Source organism: Anguilla rostrata, chromosome 16, assembly GCF_018555375.3.
Source record: "Anguilla rostrata isolate EN2019 chromosome 16, ASM1855537v3, whole genome shotgun sequence".
NCBI classification, from domain to species: domain Eukaryota; kingdom Metazoa; phylum Chordata; class Actinopteri; order Anguilliformes; family Anguillidae; genus Anguilla; species Anguilla rostrata.
The window spans coordinates 15752171-15767402 of record NC_057948.1 but is presented as its reverse complement, the minus strand read 5'-3'; the positions used below and the strand labels follow the sequence as shown (position 1 = coordinate 15767402).

Sequence of the window (15232 nt, the reverse complement as noted above, 5' to 3'; positions counted from 1 at the left end):
TTGTTTTGTTTTCCACAGCATTGCTAGTTTTAAAAGAAAATTATCTATAATTTTTTGGATTTATTTTAAATGAGAACGCTCATTTCAAAATCCGGTCGCAACTTTATTTTTTGGTCAAGTTATTCATATTCATCATGACCTTTCACTATAGAACTGTAGCTTCCCATTGGTCATTTCAGACTTGAAGTAAATATATTAGATCGGGTCATAGATTGCATTTATGGAAATGTCTACTCTTTAACAGATTTTCTTTTCACTGAGCAATGACATCACTCCTGAATACTTTTAATCACATGATCCCCTGAATTTTTTGTTTAATGAGCATGAAATGCTCAGTCAACAAAACATAATAATGCTGATGTTATGAGGCTGAATATATTAATATTCATTAATAAATAATATGCGTGTACATCTAGAATTGCCGTATTTAGCTTATGCTTGATTTACAGTTTAGGGTTTCTTTAATAAGATGTTTGGCCAGAAGTTCACCATTTCAGTTCTATTACATTGGAGACGAAAACCTATATATTCAAGGAAACCAGTGGTCTTGTTCAGCACTTCCGGATAGTGATGCATTGCTTTTATCAGATTTAAGAACTACAGTTACACCCCACATTCCAGTACTAATCAGTAGTACCTCCAACAGGCATCACTGTGAAAGTAGTATTTAAGAGTGAAACTACCTTAGGCCTTGACAGTATCATGGTTAGGGAATTGAGCTTGTAACTCAAAGGTTTGAGTGGTACTGCTGTTGCACCCTTCAGCAAGGTACTTACCCTGAATTACTTCAGTAAATACCCAGTTGTATAAATGTGTTGTACATAAATTTATCTGTGTAAGCCACTCTGGATATGAGGGTCTGTTAAATACTGAAATGTACATGCAATTTATATATTAATGTAGTATCTGAACTATTATTTGAAAGCAATACAGCCATCCAAACTATGAAATGTCTATATCGTATTGCCAAAGGGGTGGACATCCAGGAAGGAAGGATGAATTAAGTCAAATTTTCATGTCAGTGTGCTAGATAGAGTTCTCATTCCCCTGCATGAGTTCTGTTTATGTTTTTTTAACACATAATTCTGTAATTGGATAAGGGTTCTATAGCTACAGGATTGTCCATTTTGAACACCCACACATATATACTGTAGACAGAACGTGTGCATATGTGTGCCACTGAATTAATTATTAACCATACGTGCGTGAAGCATCTGATATAAACGCAAAATAATTTAAGATTTAAAAAATCCATTCAGACTTTTTTTTTCTTCTTATTTTTCTGTTATTTAGCTGTTTGCTGCCTAGAGGTCAAAAGCTAATCAACAATTAATGGAATTCTAAGCAAAGAGGCAAGCTCTTCAGTGAACTAGTGTAAATTAAATTAGAAAATACATTATCAGTAGCCGCTTTACTTCAGTGTTGTTATTTTGAATCACACTGCCACCAAAACATAAAAAAGGAAACTGTAATTAAAGAAAAATGGTGGAATACCAGAGACAACACTTTACTTATAATATCAAAAAAGTAGAATTTAATGCGACCCTTGACCAAATGCGATTTGTTTCAACAGCTAGACGCCTAACTCACATTTGATTGTTCTCCTTAATCACACAGTATTTCGGTTTTTTGTACGCCTTCTCTAGTCAAATCAAAATAGACGTGGCTTTGCAGAATGTCCAGGTTTTGAGAAGCATGTATGGTCTAGATTCAGTCAGTTAGGGTATTAGGGTGCAGAACGGGTAAGTTAGATCCTTTAACGGGCTGACACAGAAACCTGCTTAAGCCTGAGAGATGGAGCATATTAATGCAGGTGTCAGTGGCGAGTAGGAGTGCAGTCTTGCTTTCACCGTGAGCATTTACTTTGATGGAGTCAGAGTGCTCTAAAACAAGCCGTTTGGATTTGTTACACAGCGCAGAAACTATACAGTGAGTTTATGAAGTCCAGCTGTGAATTAACTTCTAACAGTTTACCACAGTGGACCGCTACCACATTGTTCTGTAATCTCCGCTGTGGACAAGAGCTCCTTCATCTTATTTCACAATGAGATGACAAGAACACACAAAGAAAATCTTTTTTTTTTTTTTTAATACTCCATGTTGCCAGCTGGGCAGTAGAAAACACAATATGGGAGTAAAGAATTGTAAAGTGCAAAAGTAGATCGTAGATAGTAGTCATCAACTATATTTTTTTATTTTTTTTATTTTTTTTTACATGTAGAGGTGGTTTTATATATGATATACAGACAGATTAAGCATTATTATTATTATTATTATTATTGTTATTATTATTTTTGTTGTGTTATTATTTTATTTGTTGTTGTTGTTGTTCTTGTTTTTGTTCTTATTATTATTATTATTATTTAAGAGATATACAATTTACAGACAACATACAAATGAAGCATTTTCAGATACACCTAAATAAAGAGGAGTTCACAGCATTAGCATTTAGAACACACGTATTACACGGCCTCCTAGGCTATGCTTTAAAAAATAAATACAGACACAGCTGAGACTCTTCCCTAAAAAACCAGGTCCACTTACATCCTCCATTTCATAAATTCCTTATGGAAGGATCACCTATAGGGATTCATTCGAAACGCATTATCGAACATCATGGGGGGCGGAACGTGCACAGTCCGAAAATTCAATTCAGAACGGGCGAAATACGATTATCTGAAGTGGGGTTGCATTAGGTTTGTATGCAAATAAAGCATAAATCATTAATATCTAAATTCTCCCCTGAATTTGGCGGAGCGAGCATCTGTGCTGGAGGAGCGCTGCTTTAAAGTGGCTCACTTCATTAGCATGCTTCTGAGGGGGGAGGAGCCTTGCGCCGGGGCCACACACTTAAGCTCCTCTGCTGCTGCGTGGGATTCGCCGGCTGCGTCAGGATTGATGACTCTGCCGGCCATTAGAGCGATTGTCAGCCTCCTACAGGTGAGGCCGTCGGTGTCGCAGGAAGGCAGTTACTGTATTTTAGGCGGGGAGGTAATTCGGATGGCTTCCGCCCTCGCGCGGGGGGGGGACTGCATTCAGGCAATGCTTAACCCCAGATACAGTTAATGGCGTCCTGTCAAGAGTGGGAACAACAGCAGCTGAAACGGCCACTTACTCTAACAAAACCTGTTTCCGATAGCACAGTCCGTTCACGGTTCGATACGTAGAACGTCCTTTATCTGTGCTTGGTTCAAATATGAGTTTGAACATCCCCTTGTTATGCTACATTTTTATGAATTAATTGACAATTGCGTGCAGTTACCCTGTAAGTGTCCACTGCCTTCACAAAATGTTTACGTGTATTGTAGCTAGTCGACAGTGTACTCTTCTCCATGAGTAGCAATGCCCACTGGTTCGGATACATCTGCGCAGCACTCAGCCCCCTCCCCATTGCCGGAGACCTCTGTGGCAACGACCAGAGCCCAACTGGCAAGTAATGGTCCTGAAGCATTCGCTGCAGCTTTGGGGGAAATATGGGACGTGTTGGTGGGGAAAGTGAACTGCGGGAGAGGCCCGCGGTGCCAGCATTGTGCGGCTCTCTCCGGATGGCTGACACTGGCAGCCCGGCGAGGGCTGTGCGTTCTCCGGCAGCTCTGCGTTCCTTTGGCGTGAAGCACCTCTCAGAAGCGCGCGCGACTGCATCGCCCGCTCCTCCCGCACGCTTGCGTTCGCTCGGCGCCCCTGCCGCATCCGCGGGGCCGCACTCTGTGTGCTCTGCTTTTGTTGTTGTTTGCTAGGTAAACGCTTATCGTGTTCTATCTGCTCCCGCGGAATTAGCATAGTGAAAATGGCTTGTTGGTTGCTCAAGAGCTTGCACAAATGAACCCAGAATTATGCCGAACGGCGTAGCACGGATACCGCCGCAGACTGAAATGTGACATCCGCGAGTGACACAGCAGGAATCCAAACTAGGCTGCTCGTCTCCGCTCACAGATTCGTACGCGTTTGAGATTGGCGTGAGCTGGAGGGGGACGTGCTCTATGGCCCACGCGACGGAGTGGTGTCTCAAAAAGAGGGGCAGACCATCCCGTCGCGTGGCGTTCGCTCCTCTTCCCCGTGAGTGAAGCGGGGCTGTCCGCAGACTGCCATGTCGTGCCGCGTGAAGGCGGGAGATCGGTCCCGGCTCGCCCTTTCCCACCCAGACCCAACATTCCAGTGCCGCTGTCCACATCAGAGCCGCGCCCTTCACCGCGTTGGGCACGGGCAGTGGAGGGGGGCGAGGCGGGCAAACACCGTGGCCAGACAGAGATTAAAGGTGTATCCAACGTGAGCCCAATGTATCCAAGAGCCATTGGAGAATGGCACTGATATTTTCTTGAGGGGGGGGGGGGTGTACCGGGGCACAAATCATGCACAAATTGGGTGAAAGAGCCTCCCCCTTTTGTGCAGGTGTTTCATTAGGGCATGACACCACCTGCTGGCAGTGCAGGGAAGCTCCCCGCTTGTTTGTTTGTTTGTTTGTTCGCCTGTCAGGAGAGCAGCAGCCCATTTTAATTTTTCCTGGAAAAAAAAAAAAAAAAAAGAGTGCACATTTTCCACACGGACCTCGGATTTATCAATTTACAAAGCCCCGCAAATGCGGCACAGTATGTTCACCGTGCAGCGTGCGGGAGCCTCTGATGCCAAGCTCTCAGAATGGGAGGAGAAAGAGGAGGGAGAGAGAGAAAAAAACAGAAAGAAATTGAAACAGTGAACACAGATTGCCTGTGTCAGGAACATAAACCATGTAAAAAAAAAAAAACGTAAATGTATTCAGGCCTGCCTGGTATTTTTAGCCCCAGTACAACGGTCTTTGACAACTTTGGTCTGCTGGTCTATGCTCGTGGGAGATTTTTGGGATTGTCTACTTAGTTCTAGTGGTGTTCATGTCACCGGTGGCCAATTACCTCTGTCAAGAAGGAGAGATTTAATGTCCACCCTCGCTGTGTGGGACTTGAACCCGGGCTCTCAGAGGTCAGACAGAGGGCTCTCATACTTCTGGTCCTGTCAGCCTCCCCGTAGCCGGGCTTCTCTGGTAAAACTGTTTAAATTACAGACCACAGCAATAAAAGGCTCATATGTGTGGCTCCCTCTGTACAGGTTCTTTAAAGCTATTATGATAATTAAAAACATATGGTGCCTAGACCAGACTCGGGGAACTCACAGATGTACCGGATTACAGTCTGCATTAGGTTCTTTTACTTTCTCCATTGAGAACAAACCAAAGCGCTTCCAGTTCAAACAGCTTCTCCACTGAGCCCCCCCCACTTACACACACACACAGACACACACGCACACGCGCAGACACACACACACACACATGCACACACACACACACATGCACACACACACATTTACCTCTCCTAGTTTTTAATTTCTTGTACAGCAAGTATCACAGCCACAAATTTCCCACAAAAAAATGAAAGCAATTAAAGACAAACAGAGGGAAGGAAGGGACAGTAGAGATAGCTGTGTTTCGTCAGAACAGTGCAATCTTAAATTTTTTTCTCTCCACTGTTTTCATTGGCCGTTGAGATAAAATGCATGCAGTTTGAGAAGGATGGTTAGTTGCAAATAATATGATCTTCTTGAGGTTGATAATTACTGTTAATATTTTGGCGTTTCTGTGGGTGGAGTAGGGATCCACACAACACCAGGCCGATGATGGCGGAGGTGCACATGCTCATGCCAGAGAATGCCTAGCGCAAATGTGCAGAAGGGCTTCAATTTGCTATAGGGCCAGCATGGGCAGGGGTATAAGCACACATGAATCTCCTCACCAAGACACAAAATGGCATCTCTTTACATCTTTTACTTATGTTCAAAACTCCCTGTGTCCTCCAGGCAGTGCGATTACACACCTTCGCCACGAGAGCGATTGTGGTGTTTGGAGTTCAGGACGATTAACTACATGAGTGAAGAAGCCGCTCCCTCCATAGGTCAACCGCCGAAAGTCTTATGTTATTCGTATGCCACTCTCCTCCGCAGAAGGTTACTCCTACCACGTTTTCTTCCACGGCGCTCCTACACGCTGCCACTCCGGGTGCTTCTCCCACAGAACCTCCCCGTTATTAGAACTTGTCGTGAACGTCTTCTTTGAAGATTTTTTTTTTTTTGCAGGTGCCAGACGGCGTTGCAGATACTCTTTTGTGCGCTGAGTGGATTGTGTGAGATGAGGAGATGACGTGCTATTTCACGTTCGCGATATTACCATTTTAACTTTGACTGAGGTGAATTCACACCTTGTCACTCACCAGTGCAAATACTGGTTTCAAAGAGCAATTAATTGTAATAGCTGTTGTCAGCCCCACTGAATGGTACTTGTTGCTCGTGCAGGAGCAGCTGTGGAGTCTCTAAAAATATTTTTCCATTTCTAATTTCCTAATATCAACTTTTTTCTGTTGTGAAAACCATTGAAAGGCTATGCTTGCTTTTCTCATCTCTCCCTCTCTCTCTCTCTCTCTCTCTCTCTCTCAGCATGATGATACAATCCTCATAAAGCACTGAGAATGCACTGAATGTAGTATTACATTACTGCTGAAAAGGTGGGGGGCAGGTATCAGACGCCATTAAGTACACAACAATTATTCTATTCATTATATTATGTACAGGAATAATCCCGCCTGAAACTCGTCCCTTTTAAAAGAATAAACAGAATTCACTGCACTTTCTATGGCTGTGCTATATTCTGCTGTATTTTAGCGAGCGTTTTGTGTGTTAAGATTTGTGTACTCCAAGTGTAAGTAATGCACACATTGGCCTGAAAACCTAACATGTTGTTAGTGGGTGAATTTTGCATCCGTGCTTGTTATTCTAGCACGTGCTTTATTCTTTCCCGTAGACATAGGCTCTGTGCAATTTGTGATGTTCCTCTTAGTGCTGCACTGCTCTCTCCCAAGGCAGCGTTAGATGTAAGGAGACGGTCTCAGAGGGGTTATACTGATAAAATAACATTTCTTATGAGCACACAGGTACAGTATGCGACACATGCACACAAACATAATAACTGTACTTACACTGCCGGATAGCACTTAATGAGAGCAAATGCTGGAACTTCTGTGAAAAAAAGAGAGGTAGATTGTGAACATAAAAAAATAAAAAAGGAAACTGTGTCGGCTTAGTTCTGCCTTACCTTTTTTTTTTCCAACTTCAATGGTAGCTTACGTGTTGATGGTAATAAAAAATAACAGTATGGAGGTAGTAACAGCAGTGGTATCTTTTGAAAGGTAACAATTAAAGACAAATAAGTTGAATCTTTCTCATCCCTGTTGGCGCTCAGCGGGAAGAGAGCGACCGAAGCATGATCGGGAACTCACATCTCGCTCGGCTGCGTTTGCGTTTGATAGAACACATCAGAGGGAGAGAAAAGTTCTCGGGAAAAGGGAAAATAAATAAACAAAATCAGGAATAAGCCCACAATATCATGCCATTAGTTGTTAAGAAAATGTACTTAAGCCTTCTTTACAGATGTATAATAGCACGTGCTTTTGCGATGTTTCGTGTAAATCCCGTAGACTGGATTTGGAGTGGTGCATTGTTTATTAGGGAATAATGGGGGAGGAATAGCTGCTGCTTTAATTACAGTAATTTAATCAGGATTAGAAAGGTTACCTGGATGAAGCACCACAGGGGACAATGAGGACTGGTAAAATCCAAGGACACATATAACCATGTAGACGTGCTTTTTTTAAAGCCTGCTTTTCTGATAAATCTCATCATTTCAGATATAAATTAATATTCCATCGGTTATCGGAATAAATAAACAGCATTCTCTCTCTCTCTCTCTCTCTCTGTCTCTCTCTCTCTCTCTCTCTCTCCTCTTAGCTCATTTGTATTCTCTCTCCCAAAGCCTTGTTAAATAGGAAGCAAAGAGAATCCATTTTAATCTGATTAATAACTTAGTTGATCACATATAACCTAATTTTCATTCAGTGCTGCCCTTGTCCGTGGAGTCATATACGCAATGACCTTTGAGTCACCACGGCGACCATAAAGCACAATAAGCACCACTGTCCTGTCAGAAACTGAAGATGTTTTACATCATTACAAAATTTAATGTTCCATCTTTTCAAATGTAATACTTTTCACAAAGGCCACATTCCAATTGAAGCTCATTAAGATGAGAGTCAAGTTTCGTGGGGTCGGAGATGGGAACAACTTTCTCATGCATTTGCAGTAATATGAATCAGCCTTTTAAAACAGATATGGTTACATATTAGTTTTGAAAGGTACAGTTACTGTGGAGCTTTCACTGTCTCCAACAGTAGGGCTTTTGTTCCTGACAAATCTAATAACTGGCCCTTGATCCTTTTTACTTCACACACACACAGCGTACTATTTACGTTTGAATAAATCAGACTTTTAAAAAGTTCACAGGGTTCTGCGATTCCTGAACTTTTTGGTTGCAGTTCAAAGCTATACCAATAGCAAAGTTTTTAATATTCACATGTCTGTGTCTGTATGTTTTGTTTGCTGTCAGATGCTGTTTTACCGTGTTTTATGTTTTTTTTTTCCTTTCCATTTTTTGTCTTTAAGCTGGCTAAATCCAAGTTTGATATGCCGACATGATTAGCTTTCTCGAAGGATTCCAAGCAAGATTTAATTAAAACCGGAGAGAAAAAAAAACAAGAACAACAAAACATTACATTACACACACACACACACACTCGCACACGCATGCGCGCACACATTCACACATACACACACACACACACACATACAGAGAAAGAGAGAGAGTGATCTGAATAAAATATTTATGTGATGGGCTGGTGTCTACATAAGTCCATATGTTTTAGTATTAAAGCAGCTTGCAGGGAGGTGTAGTGTGATGTGAAGGGGAGATTATTTGTGCATTTATTATAGGAATAATATTTTGATTAAACTCTCATTAATGATTGTATGATAATTATAATGATATGGTCCTTGACCATAACCTTTAACTATAAAACTATGCTCTTGTAACTATAAATCTATATTAATTTTACTTGATATTGTAATGATAGTCTATGAGGCAATACCGGTCTTAGCAGTATGAATTTAGCATTAACCGACTTTAAGTTCTCTATGTGATAAATATTTTGCATAATTCATATAATATATGATCACAGATATTTTAGATAGTTCTAGAAGTACTTGACAGCTGCAAGGTTGCAAGAAACTGGTATTTTCTTCTTAAAATGATCACATAACGAAGATACTGTATGTGTTTCTCCCCCTCTTCCTTGTTTAATTATGTGTCCTGAATGTTAAGCTCGCCTGTGGAGGATGTGTTCGCCTGTGTTCTGTCTATGATTCATAGGATAAAAATTCTTGTAAAATAAATCCCAGCATGCACCAGTTTCCAGAAATTGTAGAAACTTTATGGTTTATAGTTTTTATTAGACTCTGTAGGAAAAGGGTTGAGGGATTAAGCGACGGATTAACACCATACTTTAAGATAAATCTTTTTTAATGTGAAACCTCATCCCAGCACATTCTGGAAAACCACTCTTATTAACCACATTTTATCACCCTTTGTGCCTTGTTTTCCTCTCGCTGAAAACATGATTTTGACAAGCTCTGAACTACTAGTTTTTGCCAGTTCTACAAACCCATTCTTTAAGCTTTTAAACACAGAACAATGGGACGGCATATTGCTTTGCACATTAATGCTTTTGTTAAGGAGAAAAAGGAGAGAGGAGAACAGATAAGCAGAGCTTGGCTGCAGTGGCCCTCTCCTCCCCTCCCCCACCAATCCTCCTAAAAAATAAAAAAAGACGACAAAATCTCCCTTTCCATCATAAAATCCTGGCTGATCTGTATGCTGTAGCCAGCAACAGACAAACATCATATTCAGACTTTGCTTCCAATTGACTAAACAAGGATTGGTCACACTTTTAAGTGCCGTTCTATAATGGATTTTCATGTTTGCTCTCTTTAACTGACTGTGCAAATGTTAAGGCAAAATGTCTCTTTTATTACTAAAACAATGTTCTTCTTCTCAGTAAAGATGGTATCAGGCTTTTTTTCTGTTTGTTGCAAGGTCATAGGAGGCTGACAGATGACAAATGATCTCAAGATGGCGACATCATCTGTCCTCTAATTGTTTAAGGAATTTTAAAGACGAATGCCACTTTTCCATGTAGTCTTGTTTTATTTCCCTAGCATTTTTATTTGGTCACATTGTAATTTTTAGTAAAAAGGCGTAAAAGCACCAAATTATCAGGATTTTCATAGCACAGAAGTTTCCATTTTTCTGTCCAACATTAGACAAATGACTGGGAATCTTTAATATTTGGAGTTACGCTTTCTCTATGCTAGAACTTGGCAAAAAGACGAATTCAGTATTATGGACAAGCTGGTCATCAGATGGGAGTTGGGTTTATTTCAATTTTTTTCCCTTCCTCTGTAGCCTCTCGTCCAAGCATGCATCTAATGCCGGACAACTGGATGTCCTTGACAACAGTAAAACTTTTATTTATTTATTTATTAATTCATTTTTTGGATCATTTTTCTCTGAGATGGATTGCTCGCATTGTGGGGGGCAACAAACCTCAATGTAACGGCTGCTTTGACAAAAGAAGATACATTTATAATTACTGGACTTTTTAATGTTGTTGTCATCCCGGAGACAATTTCCTCTCCTTGTGATGTTCTTATTATGTTCTCATTTGCAATGCGGGCCCTCCGCAGGTAGTCTGTTGCCACCCCCCCCCCCCCCATTTTTTAGGATGTTTAATTGCATTAAGGGACATATCAGAAGAAGACGAGGTGTCATCCCATCTTAAAACACAATTAGGTAACACCTTGTCAGGAGCCCTGTCATCTTTTGTTGACAGGCCGGCGAACAATCGCAGCAACAGCGCAGCATCATTTTCTGCATCTGTTCATATTCCTTTTGTCAGTGGGAATGACAGGCAATTCAAGGAGAGAACCCTACTGGTATAGCCATGTCTTAATCACGTCAGGCTGTAATTTAACCAAATCAATAAGCTGCAAGGTGTGGCATGTGATGGGGGGGGGGGGCTTTTAACACTAATGAATCTGTTTTGCACTCAGCACTTTTTCTTCTACTGACAAAAGGAAAGCCGCTTGTTAATTTGAAGAAGGAAAAGACGGCATTCAGCAAGTTTATCAAAAGTAGGAACAAACTGTTGGGAAGGTAGAAGTTTTTTTTTGCCAAAGTGCGGTTGTTTACCTGATATTTGGGAAAGCGACTCGTTTGAAGTCTCTTGTTTTATCTCTAAATGTTGTAATGATGAAACAATGTGGGAACATTTGCTGACTCCCCATCTGCTGGATTAACTCTCTGGTCCTAATTATTTACTTAAGGCTCATCTGCATGGAAACATTAAAAAGTGAAGAAAAAAAAATAAAAATTAAAAAAAGGAAAATTGTGGGGCCAAGTAACGCCTTGATTCAGTTAGTGAAACATGATCATGTCTAAATAGACTCCTTATGAAAAATGATGCGCTTCATTCATTAAAAAGCTGTTCCCCTTAATATCATCAGGTCACAAGAGTCATTCAGTTCCTGGCCTTCCATTACTGGACACACTGTCATAACAAAGTTAAATTTAGCTGAACTGCAGAGGCTGCAGAATTGGACATACACACCCAAGAACTGCTACAGGAAGACAAAGCACATTGAAGAAATGTAATGATTATAGACAAATATCAATATGAGATGGAGTTGGAGTTAAATATGATGTATGGTTATTGATATAGAACTAGCAATAGCGACAAGGAGAAAATAAATCTTGTAAATTATGTCTCTCCCCCCAGGAAAAAGTAAATAGAATACACTTGAGAGACATAAGAATAGCACATTGTAAGACTTTTTTTTCTTGCTTTGCTTTGTGGAAGAAATATAAATAAATATATAATCAGTTAGTATTATGCAGTTTCCTACGGAAAAGCATTATCTGTCGGGCATTGCCTTTTCAAGAAAAAGAACGTTTGACAGTGCAACTCCCCGATGGAAAATGGTAAAAAGTTATGACTTCAAAAGTATTTATTCCCCATATTTTCTAATTTGTCTGGGCATATGCGGTTTATTTGCATTTCAAATACTTGCGTTTGAAGCAGGTGGTTAAATGCCAAGATGCGAATTGATGACAATCACCTCTACTGTAAGTGCCAAGGGAATAACGCTCGCTTCTGACATTAAAACTAAACGGATAGCAGCTAAGCAAACACATACAAATATAACTTGATCCCCCTTTCCTTTCTATCAACAGCTTTTGAAATATTCATGTACTTTTAAATATTAGCACTTAATAGCTGAAACAGGTAGATGCCGTATACACAGGCTGTGGTTCTGCGGTTAAAAAGGAAATGCAGTGAACCCTTAGATGAAGATGAATACATTAACGTCGGTCGGCCATCACATTCATATTCATTCCTGTAATTTACACTAAATCCAATAGTTGTCAATCATGCATTAGAACTCAAAATTTATAACAGGAGGAAACAGCTGCTTCTGCATTTACAGCAAGCCCACTCTAAAATATTAAAGGCATGTCACCAACACAGCAAGGCCCTACATCGGCGGCCATCTGCTTTTTATTAAATGCTCCACCAAAAACACAGCTATTTTCATACTTTCAGATCCACTCGAAGCATGCAGGAGAGAGTAAAACCGTGACATGATTAGATTTCAATTCAGGCTCTCTTGCACAGTGCACAGTGAAGCATGGTGCATTCTTGAGAAGTCACCCACAACAAAAAAAGTTGTGTTTGAACATCCAAGACAATTCACAGATTGATAACAAAATGAAATGGCATGATGCAACTAAAGACCTGAAGAAATCTGTACACAGTGCATTGCTATTCATTTTTTTCATTTATTATTCATTATTGTATGTTTTCCTCTTTTTCTCCACAACAACTAAAAGTGAGATAAAATCCCATTGAGACAGCTTGCTGAAGTTTTGGGCTGCAGTGCCCCATTAAGTGGAAAATATGCATGGCTCTTGTGAGAGATGCTAGAATATTCTGTTACAACGAGACAGAGAGGAATTACAGTCGGTGTCAGAGGTAAACAATTACAACATTGTGAGTCATTTTTTGGAACAAGGGCAGAGGAAGATCATTTTTCTATCTTTAATAGGTAATTTCCTTTGTCTTTGAGTGCTATTTCATGTGTTTTCTGTCTAAGGATGGCCTGTTTTTATCTTCCGTGGTCATACATGAGCTAGACTTTCATTTCAGCGCTACTGAACTTAATTAGGCACTATCCTTCATAATTGGACAACCTGAATCGCCGAGTCTTTCCACTCAATGTGTAATAATCAATGCTTGGGGAAAAAAATATGACAACTTCTTATTCAGAAGATGTCATTCTATTATGCTGTACATGTTTTTGAGAGGAGGCTCATTCGATGATATCAAATGACATTTTTTGTCGGGGTCGCACTGCTTAAAGCAAATGCTGTCCACTCGAGCCGAATGTATGATATAAAAACACAGATTTGAACAATTCCCTTCCAACTGCTTAATGATTTGCATACATTAGGTGATTTTGACTATCGCTCAGTTTGTGTAAATTATTAGAATACCAGAGCACCGGGAGTGGCAGGCAGGCGCTGATTATCCGTCTTTGTGTTTTTCTTTTTAAATGAGGACCCCCGCAGCGCAGAACGACATCTCTCTCTTTTCCACTCCTTCTCCTGTCGGGGAAGGCAGGAGCCACAGGTGTGTGGTAATAATTACACATACACTTAGAAAATAATGTCATTTTGCCATTTAATAACTTACCGGGACAAAGCAAGCGGTCCTCCTCGCCCCAAAAGCAGCCCAGTCGTAGAGAGGTTTAAATCTTATCTGATATCCCCTAACTTAATCACGCGGCTCTTAAGAGCAGGGCGCGCACAGCTGTGTCTGGGTAATATGCATGCAATATGTGTGTAAAATGATATGCTTTAATTTTGAGCCCACTTTAAGCAGCAACAAAATCTGTTTATACGGAGACATTAAAAATGCAGGTTAACTCTCTCGCGTCCGCAGCAGAGGGACATCTGGAGCGTCGTATCGCTGTGCTGTGCATGCTGGATTAATTGTGTCCTGTGTGTCTTCTGTTGCACTTCACATTTGCCATGGAGCACTATGAACAGTCTCACCTTTACAGATTTTAGAAAATTATTTGCAGAAATATACATTTTGAAAAGCAGTTACTTGGATTTGGATTTTTGCATATTTAACTAGCAAAATGCACTGCTGTAAATAAAGTCCAACACAATATATTAATAATAATATAGTCTGGATTCATATGTTTAGATTCATTTCAGTCAAAAGGACTCTCCTTTCCTGACTTGAAGTGTTTTTTGGACCAGCACCATCTAGTGTGTCGCCAGTGGGTACTACCATAGACCAGAGGCGGGGAAACGGGCGGGGGAAGTGAACTTCAAAAGCTGCCGACTCAAGATGCCGCTGGCTCTGACCACTCCACAGATGCTTTTGTTCATCTCTTCATTTTTTTTTTCTCCCCCTCTCCCTCTTCTTTTCTGTACGTCTTTGGTGATATACTGAGAGTGAGGATATCAAAGTAATGCTGTCAGTTAGGACTTCAAACCAGGCCCCTCCGTCATCCCCAATCGTATCTGCACCACAGCGGAAGGTTGCAACTCAAGTGGAATATTTGATCTGTCCTTTTTGGGAGGATCAACAGTCAAAAATGCCGCTAGAAGGGGGAGGGGGTGGGGGGGTGGTGGAGAAGGGATACAGTAACATGAAAGCTCAGCGATCTGTTCACAATGTCCAATCCAGGGACATTAAAGCGGAGTATGTTTTCTGCAAATATGTGTTTAACATGTGACCTGTGGGTGTCTGGTGGGATATTAGTCCCCCCCATTTAGATCACAATGGGACAGCATCACACTTTCGGAGTGGAACAGGACTGTTTTACTCAAAGAAAAATGCAGAGCAGATTTACCCTTAGCAAGTTAAAGGCAGTAGTTCTTTGGTCAATTTTTTTGTTGTTGTTTTAAATTGACCAAAGAACTATTGCATCTAACTACTAATTAAATTTCTTCATGCGTTGATTGACTGTCCCCCTGAATAAGGTACTCCAGTTTGTGCATTAACTTGTAGGAATGTTATTTCTTAACCATTTTTCACTTTTCAGATTAACTTTATAAAGATACAAGTGATAACATAAAGTATCATAGTTAGCTCTTCAATCCTTAGTCTTGGAGCTCAGGCTACATAATTAGCAATTACATGAAACCTTTTTTCTGTGAGACATACTATATGCTTTGTTGTCATACATGGTAGTG

The 15232-nt window shown here is 40.6% G+C and overlaps 1 protein-coding gene across 10 annotated transcripts in view; it reads left to right on the top strand.

Annotated features, from left to right (window-relative positions):
* The window catches only part of znf536 (zinc finger protein 536), a 164775-nt gene that overhangs the window by 118669 nt on the left and 30874 nt on the right, over positions 1-15232 (top strand). Inside the window, exon 6 of one of the 10 annotated variants that reach the window (XM_064312515.1) lies at positions 13592-13652. The exons of the other annotated variants lie outside the window; for them this stretch is intronic. Coding sequence (XP_064168585.1) covers positions 13592-13652 — 61 coding nt within the window. The remainder of the gene's footprint in view (positions 1-13591; positions 13653-15232) is intronic. 10 annotated transcript variants of the gene reach the window in all.